General features: G+C 41.6%; 1 protein-coding gene across 19 annotated transcripts in view; it reads right to left on the bottom strand.

Moving 5' to 3' along the window:
* TNS1 (tensin 1) overlaps positions 1-20,234 on the bottom strand; it is a 388,444-nt gene that overhangs the window by 33,456 nt on the left and 334,754 nt on the right. For 13 of the 19 annotated variants that reach the window (XM_077320620.1, XM_077320624.1, XM_077320627.1 and 10 more), the window contains 4 exons: positions 16,066-16,265; positions 15,047-15,185; positions 6,753-6,845; positions 3,171-3,206 (listed from right to left, as the gene is read on the bottom strand). In XM_077320620.1, the coding sequence (XP_077176735.1) occupies positions 3,171-3,206; positions 6,753-6,845; positions 15,047-15,185; positions 16,066-16,265 (468 nt within the window). The remainder of the gene's footprint in view (positions 1-3,170; positions 3,207-6,752; positions 6,846-15,046; positions 15,186-16,065; positions 16,266-20,234) is intronic. The other 6 variants (XM_077320628.1, XM_077320630.1, XM_077320631.1 and 3 more) reach the window with 3 other exon arrangements.

Raw genomic sequence — 20,234 nt, forward strand, 5'->3', positions numbered from 1 at the left:
TGTGAGGTGGGTGGCAACCAAAGACAGGGGTTTCTCAGTGGTGGTGCCTCATCTTTGGAAATTCCCTCCCCCTTGAGACTCACCTAGGTGTTCTGTCATTTGTGAGCCAGCTGCCAGGCTGAAACATTTATCTTCATCCAGGTCTTTAACTGAGAGTTTACCTCATCTTTCTTAACCAGGCATATTATGGCCCACATACTGTTTTTATGATGATATGTATATATTAACTTTTAGTTATCTGGTTTATGCCTTTTCATAGGAATTTTATTAACAATTCCATGGCTGATTTGGTTTTATGCTTTCATTATTTGTTTTCATTTTGTTAGAAGCCTCAAATAGGTCTCTGAAGAGGTCACCTGTAAATCTCCTGAGTAAATAAATAAATAATACATCAGCAGCACTGGAACAGGTGTAACAATGCTGAACTCTAAATCGTGGCTGGGTCAATCCCTCCCTCTTTCCCTCTCCCTTGAAAATTTCCTATCCTTTCCCTTGTTAGTGTAAACTTTTATTGTGCTTCTTTGGAATTGTGGGTACTATTTCAACAACAGGAGTTCACGAAAATAAAGAGAAAAACAAAGAAGAGTACAGATAGGCAGGGACGCGACCCCTCAAAAAGATTTCATAATTTATAGTTACAGGAACTTATTCCAAGAGTCATACAATCATAGGGAAATAGGTAGGGCACAAGTACAAGTTTTAAATGCCTGACCAGTCAAAACTGAAACATCTTCATAAAAGGTTTTGCTTATGTTTTACCTCATGCTAACATTCCTTACCTAGAATGAGTTGTGCACCCCATCCAGAAAACATTTAAGATTCCAGCTAAGTAGGTTTGAAAAGTCTAAGGATGGAGCATCTCTCCAAAGAGCAGAACTGAACTTCAGCTGGGTCCTGTCTTAAATAGCAACTTAAAGCTGTGAACTCTTGCCTTGGCTTCTTGCCTATTATCACTCCCTTAAGGTTGCTAGTAGCACAGGCCTTGGGGATTATTAGGAATGCAGGGCCTTCGCACGTACATGGAGCAGTGTCAAAATGCATACCAGATTAGAAGAGATGCCTCAGGGTTAAACTATACATTATGACAAAACACAGCTGTGAAGGCAACAATATACCTTGAAAGACTGAGGAAGAGGGAGGAATTAGCTTTATAGCCATTTTTCCTCTGGCAGTTTTTCTATCCTAAAAGTTATCTCTAGTTGCTTCTGTACCTCATATGGGTAAAGATTTCCTTCCACCTTAAAGGGAGATAAAGCAGGGAAGCTGATTTTCATCAAGATAATAAAAGTGCTGGATAGGAAAGGTTCTCTTCTTCCCTTACAAATAGACTTTCTGAGATAGACTGTACTCTCCAGGGAACCCCAGTACATGTGAATCAATGCCATATGCAGCAATTACTCTAAAACTGTGGATCTTAACCCCAACCACTGTCCTTGAGTACATCATTATCATTACCCACTTTATTTATTAATTAAAATATGTCTACGTGACTTAGTACCAACCAAAATAGGTCAAGGTAGCTTACCCAAAAACTTGAATATTCAAATTTTTAAAAAGTTGAGAAAAACAGAATCATATAACTTTTCCTCAAAATATTGTCCTCCTTACAAAACTAACTTCAAAATGCCGATATAAAAAGAATAACTTGACATTCCTTACAAGAAGCGCACAGAAGAAAAAGAGTTGGTTCTTATATGCCACTTTTCTCTACCTGAAGGAGGCTCAAAGTGGCTTACAGTCGCCTTCCCTTCCTCTCCCCACAACAGACACCCTGTGAGGCTGAGAGAGCCCTGATATTCCTTCTCGGTCAGAACAATTTTATCAGTGCTGTGGCGAGCCCAAGGTCACCCTGCTGGCTGTATGTGGGGGATTGCAGAATCAAACCCAGCTTGCCAGATTAGAAGTCTGTGCTCCCAACCACTACACCAAAGTAGCTCTCTACACCAGGGGTAGTCAACCTGTGGTCCTCCAGATGTTCATGGACTGCAATTCCCATGAGCCCCTGCCAGCAAATGCAAAACATCTGGAGGACCACAGGAGGAGCCCTGCTCTACACCACTACATCAAACCGCACGGGGGCTCTCTGTACCTCCTCAGGGAGGATATTTCAGAATGTTGGGGCAATGACCAAAAGAAGAGTGGCTTATGCTGTGGCTGAATGGATGATGTGAAGGGAGGGTTTAATCAAAAATGGGCCTTGGAAGTCTCTAAGGTGGTGAACAGCTCATAACACATAAACAAGAACATTATAAAAACAGAACTGGAGACAAGAAAACCATTTATATATGTGATAAATATGCCTGTGAGACAACAGGTCTCAGGTATGTAGTCAGCAATCCCCTTGGTCCTGACAGCCACTAGCCAACTACTTAATGCTGAGTTTCATTCCTATTCACTCTGGGCTTTTTAAGGACTGGGTCTGAGATTTAGGGTCTGAGATTTTAATCTTCAGGGTAGAGTGAGCTGTACAAAACAACTCCTTTGCTTTTTGTTCAAAGCCACTGTAAGTGGGAACCAGGGAATGTTTAAAATCCCCAATGCTTCCCAAGATTCTAATGCCCCCACATAGCTCCATTTAGGAATTACTGCTCTACAGCAACCAGCTGCTCTTCTTAGAGCAGAGGTCAATACACAAAGGGATCCCAGTATACAATATTTGGTTGTGGTGCAATCATGCCCATTAAGTGATAATTACATAGGAAGTAACCATGTTTTTGTGCCTATCCTATATCGTGCCCTTTTTCATATGGCAGCAGGGTGGCACAGGATTAGGCTGACTGGAAGCAGTTCCTATTCTGTTCAGTTTTACATATTTACCAGGCTTAAGTTTGACATCTGCAGATTATAGAGCTACAAAAATGGTCTGGGAATATGATTCAAACAGAACCTCAAAGTGTGTCATTTCTGCTATAGAAAATGATGTGCTAATGGCAATAAAATATTCAGTCAGGACATCCTACACTTGGAGAGGAAGAGAAAATGCATGCCAGTTTTGCCACAATATTTATTTACTTAGAAGTTAATTCCTGTAGACAAGGCCTAGACAATTTCTAGGTGCTTCCTACTATCTTTTGACAGTGCCCAGCAAACCAAACAGGTATCCTAACATGATTTGGTGTCATGTTTTGGGCCAGACAGTTCACATACAATGAAAACAATGGCCTCCTTACCTTCATCAGACTCAACTACTGTCTCCCCATCTACTTCTGAGGGGCAAGCATGGAGGAAGGAAGAGTAATGTGGGGAAAGTGGAACATGACAAAGAAATGACATGGTAAGGGGAGGAAGAAAAAGAAACGTTCAGATTAGCAGACCTTCTCTTAATAAGTAAGCAAGTGAGAATATCAGAAACAGTTTCAACTGGTCAGTCTTATTGTCAGCCTGAGTACACTAGCATTAAAGAGTCTCCAACAACTGCCAGGAAACATTATTAGGGAGTGGACAGAAATCTGTCACCAGATGACATTTGGCATGCCCTAGATGCAATCCCCCCCCCCCCAATCAAATTCAGGAATAATAGGACAAATGGTATCGTGGGGATGTTTGAGGTTAGTACAACAGTGAGAGGGAAAGCTGAAGTCCCTGCTCCCATTCCACCATGATCATGACCCTGTGACACTTAAGAAATTAGTTTTCAGCAGCTGATGTTTGATGAGAGGGATAAAAGTTGGGAACCCAGAACCAGCATGGTTTTGTTTGGCCCTGAAAGAGATGGCGCTAATAAGCAACATGGGATATCTGTGTTCAGACTTGAGAACAAATCACAGTTAATACAAATTGCAGTAAACAAAGCAGGTATAATTGGTGGTCTAGAATCTGAAATGACCACAGTTTGATGGGCTACCTAAATCCAGACATACACTAAACTGAAGCTTAATCAAAGAATGATTTATCCTGATATCTGAATGCAATCACACAATGTAACATCCCCAAGTATGACCAGAAGCTGTCAGACTTACACTCACAAGTTCCAAAAGGATGCAAGTCTTCTTTAAAAGATGGTTTATTTATTTTGGCTCACCCTAGTTATACTTACAGAACAGTTAAGTAAACCTTTTCCTATAATTGAAAAGCTTTCTGGAAATGCTCTGTAAAGCTTTCTAGAAATATACTGAAAGTATATAAATAGACATGATGCAGCTCTAATAATGGCATTCCATAAGTCTTCTTTCTTAGTCACATTTCATTCTTATATAACCGCAAATCTGGTATATCTCTACCATTTCAATGTGAGCATTAAAGAAGAGCCACTATAATGCTCCCTCCCTAGGCACACTGATTTCCTTTGGAGGGGGTCATATTTCCTCCATGTATTCAAGATCTTATGTGCACATGTATGTGTAAATTCTACACCCATACATCCTACAAATATCCAGAAAGACAACATACACAGGCATTGTACAAATGATCATGTGTAGAAGTAGAGAACAGGTCCAGAGTGTCCAATCTCAATCCTCTCTCCTCCAGAGATCTTTATACATTCAGTATCTAGCTCTTCAAAATTAAAGTATTACATTTATTCAATGAGATTTCCTAAGCGTATACTACTGACAATGAAGATAAATTAAGTACGGACAGAGTTCAACTGCCAAATCTGAAAGCAATTCTGCAAAAATTCAGTCCTCCATTTGACTAAATTATAGGAAGGAAATTGACTATAAGAAGAAGAAAAGGAAGAGGATGAAGTGTTGGTTCTTATATGACACTTTTCTTTACCCAAAGTGGCTTACAGTCACCTTCCCTTTCCTCTCCCCACAACAGACACCCTGTGAGGTAGATGAGGCTGAGAGAGCCCTGATATTACTGTTTGGTTAGAACAGCTTTATCAGTGCCGTGGTGAGCCCAAGTTCACCCAGCCAGTTGCATGTGGGGGAGTGCAGAACCAAACCTGGCTCGTCAAATTAGAAGTCCACCTCCTAACCGCTACACCAAGCCGGTTCTTAGCACTTAATCAATTCAGCAGGAAATCTATTTATTTAGTTCCTAAAAATTGCACTGTGCCTTTCCTCTTGGATCAATGTGGCTTATGAGTAATAATTAAAACATTTCATATTAAAAAACAGACAAAATATCCCCCTCCCCCAATACCACCCTCCCCTAAAAGATTTCTGCTTTTAGTATCTCATCAAGGGCCCTGGCAAACAGACAAGTATTCTAGTCTTTGTCCTTAGAATGGTGGAAATGTATTTTATCACAGTTTTTAATAATTTAACAATAATCAGTGAAAGTGCTGAAATATGTGGGTTGTGCTGGCTTCTTCTGCATCCACAGGAAGTCCTCAAGCTTTTGTTTTAGTGTTTATTTGGATCTTTCATATTTGTTTCTAGGCTTCTCCAGTACTCTAAAAAGAAAACTGCAAAACCAAAGATGGAAATTGGGAATGGAAGAGTCTTAGCATGCATGATGTGGAATCTATCTGGTACAAGCTGGAACTGCTAATTTATGACAGGGGAGCACTGGGCAGCAGGCTCAAAAGGCTTTGCTGAAAGTCAGGCTGGAGGTTCTCTAGCACAGTGCCTCTCAAGCAGAGAAGAATGATGTGTAAAGCAGGTAACAGAAGAAAAGGTGCAGTGGTGGATATGGTGCAATGATGTATAAACACATGCAAATGCAAAACTCCTGACGCCATTTTCATTTCAAAATTTCATTTGCACTGAGAGCTAAACATATGGCTTAGAACCGAATTTAAAAGAGAGGCAGATGACATTTCAAGTTAATATATTGCACCTGTTTTCTACCTTGTGATGAGTCAGAACCCACGAGATGTAGAACAGGTCCAATAGTTCTGGCCTCTTAAGATTAATTAATTTGGCCAAGGAATCTTTATCGGAGCAATGTTGTTGCTACCATTTTTCTCTAGGCACTTAAAAGGAGAGTAAAATCTTCTATCATTCGGTTCGAGTCTCTGCCCTATTTCTTTGAGTTTCCATGCTCCTAGCCTATTACAAGGAGTTACTTGTCCATATCGGAGCCACAAGTTTCACACCTGATTGTGTATTCCTATACATTAAATATAACAAGAACTCTAACAACAAAATGGAAGTTGCAGTGTCAGGCTTCCGAGCCCACTATATAAGGACGTTTCAGTGTCACTGAAAATGAAGTCCAGTAGATGAAATCCAAGGCTGCGCTATCTGGAGGTCAAGGATACACAAACTGGCACACTGAAATATGATTTGTTTTTTCAAATTCCCCTGGCTCCATACATTTGTCCACTTTTGCTATCAGTAAGTAAAAAATTACAGTAAGTAAAAAACCCTGAGCCTGAGGGGAGGGTGGTATACAAATGTAATAAATAAATAAACTGGAGTGAACCTGACATGTAACGACTTGCCCATCTCACAATACATTCAAAAAAGGCATATATCAACAAAAATCGTCATGTTCAGAGCTAAGTAAATGAAACACTTTTCTATCTCACCGAATATGTTGCTGGCCCGCCACAGAGGCAATACCCAGGGCTAGGTCAAGTGAGATTTGGAAAAAACCTGGGCATTTGTTTGAATAGTGAGACTGCCCAGGTTAGAAATGAGGGAAAGCATATCCCAGGGCTAAAATCTGAAAAGAAATATTTTCCTGGACTAAAATCCAGATGCTGATAAAGCACAGCTTTACGCAGATTTCTTTAAAGAAAACCTTTTGTTTCTTCCATCTCTGGACAACATATTGTAATCTGATATGACGTTCCATTTCCCATGATATCAACCTCTCCACTGCTGCAATACTTTTCATGACACCAGCCATCTCCTTACCTCCTGTCTGATGCAGTAAGATTTCTGCTGGGTTGTGGGGTTTCAGGCCTAGTGCTGAGAGTGGAGTTTTGGCCAGACCTGGTGGAGAACGCACTGTTGTCAAAAAGACAGGGAAAGAGAGAAATGTATATCAGCAAGGCAAAATGTAAAACTGAATTAAATTTAAAGAGCAATAAATCCAAGCTTCTCCAGACTTGTTGCTAAGTGCCAGTTTGTAAAAGTCTCAATGTGATTGTAACTAGATCCTGACTAGGTACACGTGTGGCTAGAAACTCTCAGGGCGGCTAGTCTGCTGAAACCACAGGAATGTAGCTGCTGAGGGTAGGCCCCTGTCTCTGAGAGACACCTTTGGCTAAGAAACAATTTCCCTTTTGTGGAAGACAGAATCAAAACACCTCCTGACTGGCTATTTATATAAAAACTGCTGCATCTAAATGGAAAACATTTTCTTCAGCAGACTGTCCTCTTACAGCAAGTGGGATAACAGATTATGTTATTGGAAGCTAACAGTAAGAAGGCCTCACCAATGATTGGCATGTTCTGGCATCAAAGACATCTCTCACTGGCTGGCAAGCAGCTAAGAGAGCCCTTCATAATATTCCCCTAATCAGTACAATGCAGGACCTTGCTATTATCAGAACAGCAATAGAACTCCGTCCAGATAACGCATAACATTGTGATGGTATCAACCTGGCAGATTTTATTTCCTGTCCATCATTTAACAACAACTAACTTGCCAGGCAGGCAAGGCTATCTTGTTTTGTTTTTTAAGTAAAATAATAAAGTCTGAGGGATTGTGACATGTCTGCACTGTTAGAACTCTTGAACACACAACAATGCAAGATCAAGACTGCAGTAACTACTTGCATAAAATCAAACTTATCATTTCTACATGTGCAACAGAAATCTGGGCACTATGATATATATGGAGGAAAGTGCTCAGTGTGCACTGAAGTTCATTGATCTTTCTGCTTTGCACTGCTGGATCTAAATCTGTCTTAACACTGATAATGTTTTAAGCAGGAAATAGTAAATGATGCTCCCAATTTTTACAAATGGCTTCTTATTTTTCTAACTTATATCTCTGCTTTTTGGAATATCACTGAAAATATCCACAGCATGGTCACATCCATACTTCCGTCTCCTTGCTTTCTAAGCATTGGAACGAATAAGTGTATTACTACTATACTTCCTATTTAGAACCCTTTGGGATAGTCACAGCGATGTGCAAAATTCCACCAATACCTAGAGACTTCCTCCTTATTGTTCAGAAGCAGTGCTCAGTTCAAGAACCCCCCCCTCTTCCCAAAAAAACCTGAAATATCCTAGGTAGAAACTGACCATAGCGTTCTCAGCCTTTTAGCACAATGTTTAGAAAACATCCATGAGTAAATGCATGACGCCATCATGTGTATTTTTTTTATCATGAGATAGACATCTGCAAAAGTGTCTTCAGCATGTCTATGAGGCGAAGCAGGAACCTCAAACACTGCAATAGGCACCGAGTGTCAAAGGCCGCAAACATTGTACAGACAGATGTGCATGTTTGTAGGGATGACATGTACATCAAAGTATTTGTACAACTGCATAACCACCAAATCAAAATGGAGATTAGCATGTAGGACAACCACACACAAATATATAATCAATAGATACATTTCAGGCAGCGATGGAGCAAATAGATGCAGATGTAATATGTGAGATGTGTTTGAAACAGCAAGTCTCACAAAAACTGTCTAATGTAGGTTTTCCAATTTTTAGGCTATTTGTTACCAACAGGTCCCTTCACCCATTCCGAACAATTCAGGCTTTCTAACTTGAAGCTCAAGTTCTTGTCCTAAGGAGTAGTGGGCGTATGCAGAATATGAAACACTATTGTCCATTAGAGAAGAATTGGACACATTCTATATTTCAGACCCCCCCCCCCTTCATGACTTACATTGCAATCTTCTGACTTACGGCTTCAGATGGGCACCCACGCCAGGGACACAGCAGGAGGGTGGGAGGAGAGGAAGGGAGGCAGGCGCATTAGAGGAAAGCCAGTTACCAAGAGCCTATGTAATTACAGGCAGGCTTGGTTAAGATTCATTGTGCAAAACCATTGAACAACAGGGAAACAAGCAATTCCATGGGCAGCGATTACATTTACTGAGACTGGAAATTTCTACAATATATATCTGAGTAAAGTGAACTATATTTTATTCCATGGGCAGTGATTCAACATCAACTACTTCCATGTCAAGGACATGCATTGATAAATGGTTGAATATGTGCTTTGCATGGAAAAGGTCTCTGGTATGACCTCTGGCAAGTCCAGTTAAAGGATCTGACACTTAGCGTATTGGAAAAACCTTTCTCTGCCTGAGAACCTGGAGAACTACTGCCAGCCAGAGTAGACAATGCTGTTTGCAAAGGTTCAATGGCAGTGTCATAAGTTCACAAATGTCATGTAGTGATCGACCATTTATGCACCGGGAACTTCAGTGCGGGTGCAGGAAGAAGTGGGGCAACCTGCCACAACTAAAACTCCCGCCTGCAGCTTGGCATGAAACCTCCAGTGCATAAACGGTCATAGTTATGCATCCCTAAGATCCTTAAGCTGTAGACTTTGCTGTAGGTACCTCTAGCCCCCTACTCAACTTGTGGGCAAAGGTATCAGGCTCCATTACACTGTCAATTCAGATCTGCATGTGGAAAGAGGGAAGTCACAGAATGACATACAGTGTAAATTAGAACTTGAGAACCTAAATATGTGAAAGCTTCTAAAAGGAGAACTGCTTCAACTCAAAAGGGCCAAAGCAAATATATTTGCTGCTATTTCTGAGCACGCCTACATATACAAAGCAAAAGCTAGCCTTGATGGAAAGTTAAATCCTTTGCATGTTTATTTCAAGAAAACGTCACAGAATTAACTAGAAATTATATTTAGACAATGCATAACCAATCTGTACAAGCCACCAGTGGCAAAGAAACATTCCTCTGCAAGAAGCCAAGAAGATCTTTAAAATGCTCACAGGTCATAATGGAGTATATACCACCAACAGGCGAACCCTTGCTGAACCTCCCTCTACCTGTTTTAGACAAGCTCCAAATTAGTGCATCCACAAAGGTCCTGTGCTCACATTCAACACCTGAAGCAAGCTCTCACAAAACTGTCTACTGTAGGGCAACCTGCCACAACTAAAACTCCCGCCTGCAGCTTGGCATGAAACCTCCAGTGCATAAACGGTCATAGTTATGCATCCCTAAGATCCTTAAGCTGTAGACTTTGCTGTAGGTACCTCTAGCCCTTAAGCTAGAGGTACCTCTAAAGATCCTTAAGCTCTATAATGACACTGCCCTTATATTGGCAGCCAGTATGAAGGACGCACTGTTATGAAGTTTGTCCAGTTCTATTTTCTCTGTTCCCAGAGGGCTCAGGGAGGACAGTGAACCACCTAATGCCACGATTTCTCATAATCTCTGTCACCCATACGTGGTCTGTATAAAAATGCTCAGATCATTCCAAGTAGAGGTGTAGTGCCTATGCTTTCCGTAAAAACCTCTGCTTCCCAGACTTTTATCTGCATGTATCTGCCCTCAGACATGAGCCTCTTGTGGCGCAGAGTGGTAAGGCAGCGATATGCTGTCTGGAGCTGTCTGCCCATGAGGTTGGGAGTTCGATCCCAGCAGCCGGCTCAAGGTTGACTCAGCCTTCCATCCTTCCGAGGTCGGTAAAATGAGTACCCAGCTTGCTGGGGGGTAAACGGTAATGACTGGGGAAGGCACTGGCAAACCACCCCGTATTGAGTCTGCCATGAAAACGCTAGAGGGCGTCACCCCAAGGGTCAGACATGACTCGGTGCTTGCACAGGGGATACCTTTACCTTTACTTTACCTTTATCTGCCCTCAGACTCCAGGCAGATGGCTCCCAAACAAAAGGGCTTTTTTGTGTGTGATGCCACACCAACTCTGGAATTTCTTACCAAGGAAAGGGCCCCTGGCACTGGCACTACTGCCTTCTAAATACTTGGCTAAATATGCTCTGTTTCACCTAATATTTCATCAGTAGCAATTACTGATTGGCCACAACTGTCCAGTTTAATACTGTACTGCTGCCCATTTTCATTTTTAGTCCCCTTACTGTTAATTGACAGTGTTTTTTAAAAACAGTTACTATAGTGGAAAAGTTAGATACTCATGTCTTCAATGCACATAAATTGCCAATGTTAGCTGTAAACAGCCATGTGAGAGTACAAGGGTTATCAGGAAGTCCGACCTAGTCTCTTCTGGGAAAGTATCTGTGAAGTTTCCAATATGATTTAAACTCTTTTGAAGATCATGGGGAGGGGACATAAATTTTCAACATCTGGATATTTGCTGTTTCCCAGTTGCTCACTTGGTCTCTTGCTGTTGGTCCACTTTCAGCCGTACCAATGTTGGCTTAATGAGATATTTTAATAATTATTCAAAGCTGTTTTTGTTAATTAAAAAAAAACCCACCACCAAGTTATCAAAGGTTAGTCAGTCAGAGGCATGCTTGGCTAGAAGAGTACAGAGGACAGAGCATGCAACAGGAAGTTAAAGATCAGATTTTTTCCCAGTTTCAGCAGCTCAGCAAGTGCCCTTGAGGCATCTGTGGGCCATAATGCCTAGGCATATAGCAGCAGCATCCATGCCATAAATGCCCCAGAAGTGCAGCATTTAGCAGCAAGGGCTTATCCAAATATGGTTGTTTATTGCATTGCAAAAAAACCTGCAGTTAAGTTTAACAGTGAGAATTTATGAACACAGGTCAAATATCACATATGGAGCTTTCTGATCAGCAGACTTCAAAATATAATTATTGCCTTTCAATAGACTGTGTGCAGTGGTTCACTGTCAATCTTTGACAGTTCACTAACTAGATTTAAAATATATTTTGCCAAAGCAAGGCTGATTCCCTATACAAGTTATCACTTGGATGCCACATTTTTTTGTCAGATGCAAACTGAGCTCCAGAGCTGGGGTTTATCTTCCCCATGCCAGTAGTATTGTGGTGCCCATTGATTCATTGGTTGTAGGTTTGATTGCACTTTCTCCAGTGGCAAGGTAGGCCTATGGAAGATACTTGGAAGACCTTGTCTTCTGAGGCAGTGGTCCCCAACCTTTTTATCACCGGGGACCGGTCAGCACTTGACAATTTTACTGAGGCCTGGGGGGGGGGGTAGTCTTTTGCCAAAGGATGTCGCTACCGCCACCTGAGCCCCTGCTCCACTTGCTTTCCCGTCAGCACCCCTGACTTCCCGCCATCCATTGGGGGGTGCTACCAGCAGCAGCTGCGCAGTGCCACACCGAGGGGGAGCCCCAGCCATGGTGGCCGCCAGAGAGAACCAAACATGAACTGGCGGCAGAGTGGCAGGGCAGCCCCTGAAGCAGCATCCGGGGAGGAGGACAAGGAGGAGCCGCGGCCTGGTACCGACAGTCCACGGACCGGTCCCAGTTTCCCAAGTTGGGGACTACTGCTCTGAGGAATCTGAGGACTTTAATACTCTTTCCGATGGCAAGGGTGTCTTCAATGAATTGGCATCAAGCCTTGAAGGTGAGCCATGACATTGGAGAGATTTCATTCTAAAGATCATTGATGCTGAAGCTCAGTTTTCTAGAGATACTGACCATTGGGGTGAGGATGATGACTGATGATCTCGAGCCAGGAAGCAAGGCTTTGGCAATGGGGATTATTGGTTCTGAGGTAAACCTGAGCAATGTCAAGTTGATGTCATTCATATCAGACTCTTGTTTTGTTATGGGTATTTGGCCATCTTTTTAAGCCTTCTTTGGAGGTGGTTTTGATGCCAACCCTAGGGCAGAGGCATGGGTGCCTAAGGTGAGGGCATGGGTGCCTAAGTCACAGAAGGGGCCTTTCAGTACTTATCCACCTGGGTCTGTTTTTTTCCTGCAGGGTTACAAAATGGCTAGTGCTTTCCCCAAAGCATGGCCTTAAGCCTTGCTGTTCTCCCTTTGTTTGTTTGAGGAGTAAGGCATCAACAAACTGGGCATGTGGCTGTATTGTGGCCCTTTCCTAGACATAGGCATGAAGAATTATTGTCATTTTGGGCCAGTTTAGCATGCACCTCCCACATTTCTTAAATAGAGACATCCTGCCGATGTGTAGGTTTAAAGTCTTCAGAGTACTCTGGGGGGGGGAAAAAGCCCTTTATTTTGTTCCTGAAACCCCACAAAGCAGCATAAAGAAGCATGTCCTCTCCTCATAATGGCATGAAGAGAACTGTGAGGAAGAATGCTTGCCCCACCTCTATCACGTTACCCTTTGGGAGGGAAAAAAGGATCTCTAGAGACAGAAGGGCTTAGACGCTTCTTCTGAATAATTTGGAACTTCCTCTCCATGGCTGGCCTACAATCATGCCATCCCATGCGGGACTACACAGAAGCCACAAAGATGAACCAGATGTTCTTCATCTAGAATGTAAGTATATATGGAATAAATTATGGTATTTGTGATATATATACACTTTCTCTTTATTAAAAACAAGATATTAAGCAGTCATGGCTGGTGTTGATTTCCGACTGGGAGCTTCTGACAATAGAGCTGTGCAAGCAGAATAGACTGACAAAAGGGTCTAAACACCACTTGTCTGGGAGAAGGAGAAGTGAACTTTCCCACATTAAGACCTAATGCAAGTGTTTATCAGTTCTGCATGAGTATGTCCTCTTGCACAGATGTAAGTTACCAAGCATGTCTTTTGCATTCAGGTTAATTTCCATTTCCTCCCACCTGCAGAAAACAGCTGTCTCCATCTCCAGAAGAAAGGAACCCAGAGGAGCCCAGAGCCAGATCAAATATTACTTAAAGGAGTCTGTGTGTGCCAAAATAATGTCAGGACTTTAAATACATCTCCCTTGGGACATTCCACAGCTAGGTTCAGGTGTCAGGTTTAACCAGGGCCTTTTTGTCCTATCAATTTTGAGTATCATTTTATGTCTAGAAAAGCTGCTAGTAATGCAAACACTGACACTTGTCTGACAGGCAGCTTTATGGATGCTGAACTACTGCTCTTCCTTAGAGTAAATAATAATAATCATCTCCATCATCATCATCTCTAGAACACTACATTGTCTGGAAGAATCCCTGCAATATCAGGCTGAAGTTATTTCTGTGGCTTAGGCAGAAGAGTCTAGAGCAATGTTTAGAAGTCAGAGAAATATAATTAATCATTTAGTCCATGACCCTGCCAGATGTCCCCCAGGATGGGAATTCTTTATACAACAGCTAAAATAGCAGACTAGGAAAGGAGGTTACATCTTCCCCATTCTGAGCATGGGAATCTATACTATAGGGAATAATACTTCCTCAGTAAGGAGACAAATTTGCCTGTGTAAGTGTTTTTAAGGATAATATCAAATCATAAATCATTGCTATTCCTATGTATTCCATAAGGGATTTATAACAAGTGCTGTTCATGGGTAGAAGTGAGCCATCATCAGTGGTGTATACAAATCCATAACAATTGTTAATCCTTCTTTGTATGTTGTATGGCTGGCTAATAATTTTTTCCTTTTTCTGAGATTTAGGAATATATTGCATCACAAGTAAAAGACTACTTTCTATCCAACAGGGACCTGCATGGTTGATGACCCACCAAGCTGAACAAAGAACGCTAGGCACAGTTTCTGGTTTAGCAATATCCCCAATCCAGTTCTGCAACCCTAAAAAGCAGCATAAACAGTAGGTTTTATGATACTTTTAGCTTCATATGGCCATTAATATATCTTATAGTCACTGGATACAATTGGTACACTCCCTGGTGAGTCACAAGTTGTGAGGGCCTCCCCAATCACTCTCTTAACTACAGGATCTTTATCAACAATACTGACATTTAATGTCAAGTGCAATCATCAAAGGCAAGCAGGGAGAAAGAGAGTGCAAAAGACAGCATGGGGTTATGTCATTGTGGTTTATCCTGATTTCCAGAAATGCAGTTCATTCTCTTCATTACCAGCTGATGGCCAATGGCTTCTTACATCCACAAGAGTTGCAACACTTGGGTGCTGAGCTGACTGTTATCATGAAGAATGCATATTTAACAGCAGCTTCACAAAAAAAAAAAAAGGTTGACCAAGCAGAGAGGAAAGATGATGGGAGGGGGGGCATGTCTGATAGCAGAAGAGAAATAAGAAGATGAGGGTGAGATTAAAATGGTGGTGGGTGTTGGAAAGCTGAGAACGGTTTGACCAGCTCCCTCTAAGTCTGGCTTTGCTAAAGCCACCCACCAGGTCCCCCTCCCATCCACTCACCCAAGCCCATGAAACTTACGCAGGTTACTGTAAGGGGTTTGTGGTGAGACAGGAAAGGCAGGGGTTGGGGGAGAAGTCTCACCACCACTAGAAGGTGGGCTGCTTGGAGAGGTCCCCTGCATTTCTTCAAAGGCCTCCTTGTAGCTGTGGAGATGGGGCTGTGAAAGGGAGAAAGTAAAGTAGAATCAGTGATGACAACTCCCTTCCTTTCAAGCAAACAGCCATTTGGTGAAATAGGAATCTCTTTCTTTAGATGTCTTTTCTCCTGCTGCATTGTCCTGCTTTTATATTGCTTGATCCTATGACCTCATCTGTAGCTGTTTGACTTTAACATCAGGTAACTAGGGTGACTGTCTTCTGCTATGAAAACTGGAAGGACCAAGGTATCTAGAGCAGAAGGAAACAACAGTGGCCTCCCATTCCAGTTTCTGCAAAAAAGGCTCTATTTGGAACACCTTCTCTTAAGAAATCAATTTAGACTTGTCTTTACACATTTTTAGCAAGAGGATAATTTTTCTGTGAAAGTAGATCTTTAGCAGTTCAGCTTTCTTGAGCTTCTCCATCATGCTATTTATCCACTGCTGTTCATTTTCTAATATTTGCAAATTGTGTTTTAATTTTTATTGTGTTTACTTCTTTTGCTATATGCCACTTAGGAACGTTATTAACAGCAACTTATATTCAGCTAGTATGCATAATATTAGAGATGATTACTCCCATGTAAATCACACCGCTAGAACCACCTCCAATACCAAAGGAGGCTTATCTCCTTCAACCTTTTCTTTTTGCCACTCTTTTTATTATTTTTCTCTGTTTTCTTGCTTTAGTTTAGTGACTATTCCTACCACTGGAAATGACTGCTATGGTTGGTAAATGCTCCTTCTATCCCATCTATAGTATGTGGGCATCCTCTTCCTTCTCCAGCTATCACATTATACTAGAAATGAAAGGAAAACATTTTCCACAGTAATTCCAACTGTGTTTTTATGCATATAAATAGTAAGCTTGGAAAGAGGGGAAATTATTTTTTAAAAGCACCTCCTTGGGCCTTCCTCCAGGATTGGCAGAGATGGTGCTGACCACCTCTGGTGAGACACAGTGAACTGGTGAGCGAACAGTAGGGCTTCTTGGTGAACTGGGATCCTGAGGGCTGTTCTCATACTGGCCTTCACTGGTGGTCCGTCTCCGCACAGGGCCTTCAGTTTCTTCTGGTGACTTCTCCCGTGGTGACTGCATACCTGGAAGTTCAATTACAATATGAGAAATGAGGCAAGAGCTATCTTAGAGCAACCTTAAGGATTTAGGGCCTAAAGGTGTTCAGACCTTTACTGGTAGTCTAGGGTTGGAAAGAAAGGAGCAGTGGAATATTATAATCAATTGATGTGAGAAAATAGGCAAAACATTCACTTTTCACTATAGATTACAGTGAAATCTATTTGCTTGTTTTCTGGTGGCTAGCTGATGGCCAAAGAAAATAGATCCTCTGTGTCCTTACTATTGCTTAAGGACTTATTTCAATGAGTGATAAATGCCCACCTCCAGTATTTTTAGATGCTTGTCTGAAGATTTGCTACCACTTTTGTTTTAATTTTGTTTTGTTTTTTAAATATTCCTGTTTTATAGTTGCAAATATTTTTTAAATTAAAAAGCATATACAAACCAGACTTATGGAGGCAGAAGGGACTAATAGGCCCTCTTGGATAAAAACAACAGCAGGGAATAGTTCTGACTCAAACAACTGAGCAAAGCCACAGGCTGAAGGGGGAAAACACAAGCTCCTAAGGAATCTGACCTGGAAAGCACGTCTAAGGTTCTATAAACTGTTTTATGGGTCTTATCTTCTCCCTTGATTGTCCAAATTCCTGCACTAGAGGGACAGTATTTCTAGATAAGTCCTCTTCGTGATGTGCTACGTGTCAGGCATTCTTTTAAAGTTAAGAAACCAAGCCCCCATATGTAGACCAGAGGTGACAATCTAAACAGAACTGTAACCACTTCGTGATGCTGAACATGAAGAGGAGCTATTTATCTTGGGAACTTACTATCTATCATATTTTTTTTTCTGTCTCAACTTCCAGACTGAGACCCTGAAGTATTTCATGTTAGCCCCCCCAACAAGGAAAAGACAATTTATTTAGCCATGAAATACAAATTCCCTTACTTTCCCCCATCCTGAGGCTGGTTAAAACAAACAAACAAACAAACAAACAAACAAATACCTCAATAGCAACAGTATTTATAATACCGAAGTATATTGATGGAACATTATTGTGTTAATGTTAAACAATGAACTATCCTTTCCCACTCCTCATAATCACATTTCCATTGTAATTCAATGTAGTTATTCCAGTCTAAACCTGAGGATTTCCATGGGCTGAGACTGGAAAAATTTTGCATAGGATTGCACTATTAGATATTTGTTAAACCCATGTAACAATAGCCCAGAATGGGTGTTTGCCTTCTGTATCAAATTCAAACAGGTTTTCCAGATATATGTGCTTATTCTGGTTTTAAACTAAATCTACTTCAGATTGGTTAGGCCTTCAGACACTATTGTGCACCTGATGATGTTGCTGGGATGTAGATATGAAATACAAATGCAGCCTGCAACACTTGATAGCCTTCCCCACTCTTCTCATTTTGCAGTTATTTACTGAGGAGGAGAACAGTGAGCAATGCTCCCAGTGAGCTACAGGCAAGCTCTCCTGAGGCCTCTGATTCAGGGATGTAGGGACTCTGGTGGTGATGGTGAATTTAGTCCCTATTATTCTAGGCATTCTTGTATGCTACATCAAGAATTTGCAGTATAACTAAGAATCAACATTTCTAGTATCTTTCTGTGTTGTTGCAAATGTGTTGTGAACCATCCACAGACTGAGGACCTAGAAGCAACAGTTTATAGGAATTCTTCCTATTACCACCACCTCAATAATCTTGGAGTAGGGAGCTACAAAGAGATCCCCAGAGTACCCTGTAGGTTTCAAATGCCTATGTTTTGAAATAGAATCAAACGCCAAGGGGATCTTGATCTGATGCTATATGGATCTGAAAAGGGCATAGATTCCTCTCTATAGTCACAGGACTAGAAGGAAGAGAACCAGTGTTCTAGAAACCGCATTTAAAGATGTCACTGATGTCTTGCCTATCTACAGAAAACCCTAGTCAGTTTACAGAAGTACTTCATTTTATGTAAGATCTGCCTGTTAACACAACACATCTTTTTTAATGCTTTCTTCTCACAACTTGGAGTCTGCCATTAATTACTAACCTTGACATTTTTATTTCTCCAATGTTTTTGTGAACTACAACTGAACCCAAAAGACTGATTACCTTCTTTAGCAAAAATTATCACACTGCCTAATTTGGATAACAGAGTTTACTAATTTGTACTAATTTACTTCTGCCTTAAATCTGTACTCTTATGATCCTTGTTCCATTGTATAAGGAAGAGTGCATACACTCAAAAGCTCTTGGATAAATCTTTGTTGGTCTCAAAGGTGCTACTGAACTCAGATTTTGTTATCTATACTCCCACCACCTTATATTGGCTTAAAGCAGATTACTTGGCATGGTTTTCCCAGTGAATCCTGAGAACTGTAGTTGGATGAAGGTATCAAGAATTCTCTCTTAGACTGTTTATGCACTGGAGGTTTCATGCCAGGCTGTAGGCTGGAGTTTTAGTCATAGCAGGTTGGCCCACCTCTTCCTGCACCCACATGGGGGAGCATTTGGCCTGGTGCACCTCATCCGCCCCCGATCTGTGCTCCTGACAGGGGGGTGGGGCAGTGAAGTTCCCAGTGCATAAATGGTCTTAGAGGTCCTTAGCCCCTCTTCTTCTCTAGATCTTCTCCTGAACTCCTGGAGAGATCAAGTGGCTTCAAACCAGACATAAGCAATGTCACCATTGGTTGGACTTGTCTGGAATACTCTGGAAATATTGAGAAAGTGATGAGCCAAGCCCAGATCTCCCTGAAGTTCAGGTTCACACCACTTGACCTTAGTCTGCCATGTTAATGCAGCTACCCTCCTCTCACATACCTACCAAAATTTATCTAGCAGTGAAGATGGCAGGCTACTATTGCAGCCTTAACTAGGCACTGAGACACTACAAAAGCACTGTAGTAGCAATGATCCACGGAAAATGTAGTTTCCCAGGGATTCTGGGACCTTATGGATCCAAAAGTCATCAGAAACTTCAATTACTTAAGATTCATATATCCAAATATACTGTTTAAATTTTTTTATTTATTTTAGACTTATTGCCTACCACTCCCAGCAAGCTGGCCTGTGGCGGGTTACATGATAAATCCCCATACAAAAAATTAAATTAACCCCAATTAATACCCCATTAAAATACAGAAACACTTAGCAGTAAAAATAAAACCCATCCTATGACAGTACGCCTGCAAAAAAAAAAAAGGATTGGTAATGCATCAGCTGACCATCACTAGTGTTGTTACAAAATTGGTAAGCATCTTCTCTGGGGGGGGGGCGGGATATCCAATCTATATCCTGCACTGGCCTCAACTATAGACCTGGCAGAAGAGCTCTATCTTGCAGGCCCTGCGGAATGCTGAAAGCTCCTGCAAGGCCCGCTGCTGTTCCGGGAGCTCATTCCAACAGGTAGGGGCCAGGGAAGGGGGAGGGTCAGTAGGGAGCGCCCTCAAAGGGGCTGGGGTACATGACACATTTTGAGCTCAAATCTGCCTGTATCAGTCCATCTTCAGTGAGTCTATTCTGAACTAAGCCTAGTTTCCCATTATGGATATAACCACTTGAAAGGTGTGCTCTTCTGGTGAGCATTGATGTCAAAAAGAATCTCTGATCCCAAAGGATGCTGAACAGTAAGGTGACTGCATTTGGTTTTGTTACTGGAGACCTGGTTGCTAGGGAAAGCAACTGCAACAATTCAAATGTGCCTTGCAGCTGTGCCATAAACAGCACTGCCAGGGAAATGCATACACTTTGAGTTAGCAAGGCATCAGTCATCAGTAATGAAGCTGAGAGACAATGTTTGTTATAAGGGAGAAAAAAATAGAAACTCAGAAACCAGGATTTTGCCTCACTTCAGCATGTACTAGTGTGAGCCAGGAAAAAGAGCCAAGAATCTGGATCCTATTGCAGCTGCCTTCTCTTCATTTACACAGAAGCCACTGAATGCCCACTTCATGCATCCCACTTCGTTTTTCTAATTCATTTGCAATATT

The sequence above is a fragment of the Paroedura picta genome, chromosome 2, assembly GCF_049243985.1.
Source record: "Paroedura picta isolate Pp20150507F chromosome 2, Ppicta_v3.0, whole genome shotgun sequence".
Taxonomy (NCBI): Eukaryota; Metazoa; Chordata; class Lepidosauria; order Squamata; family Gekkonidae; genus Paroedura; species Paroedura picta.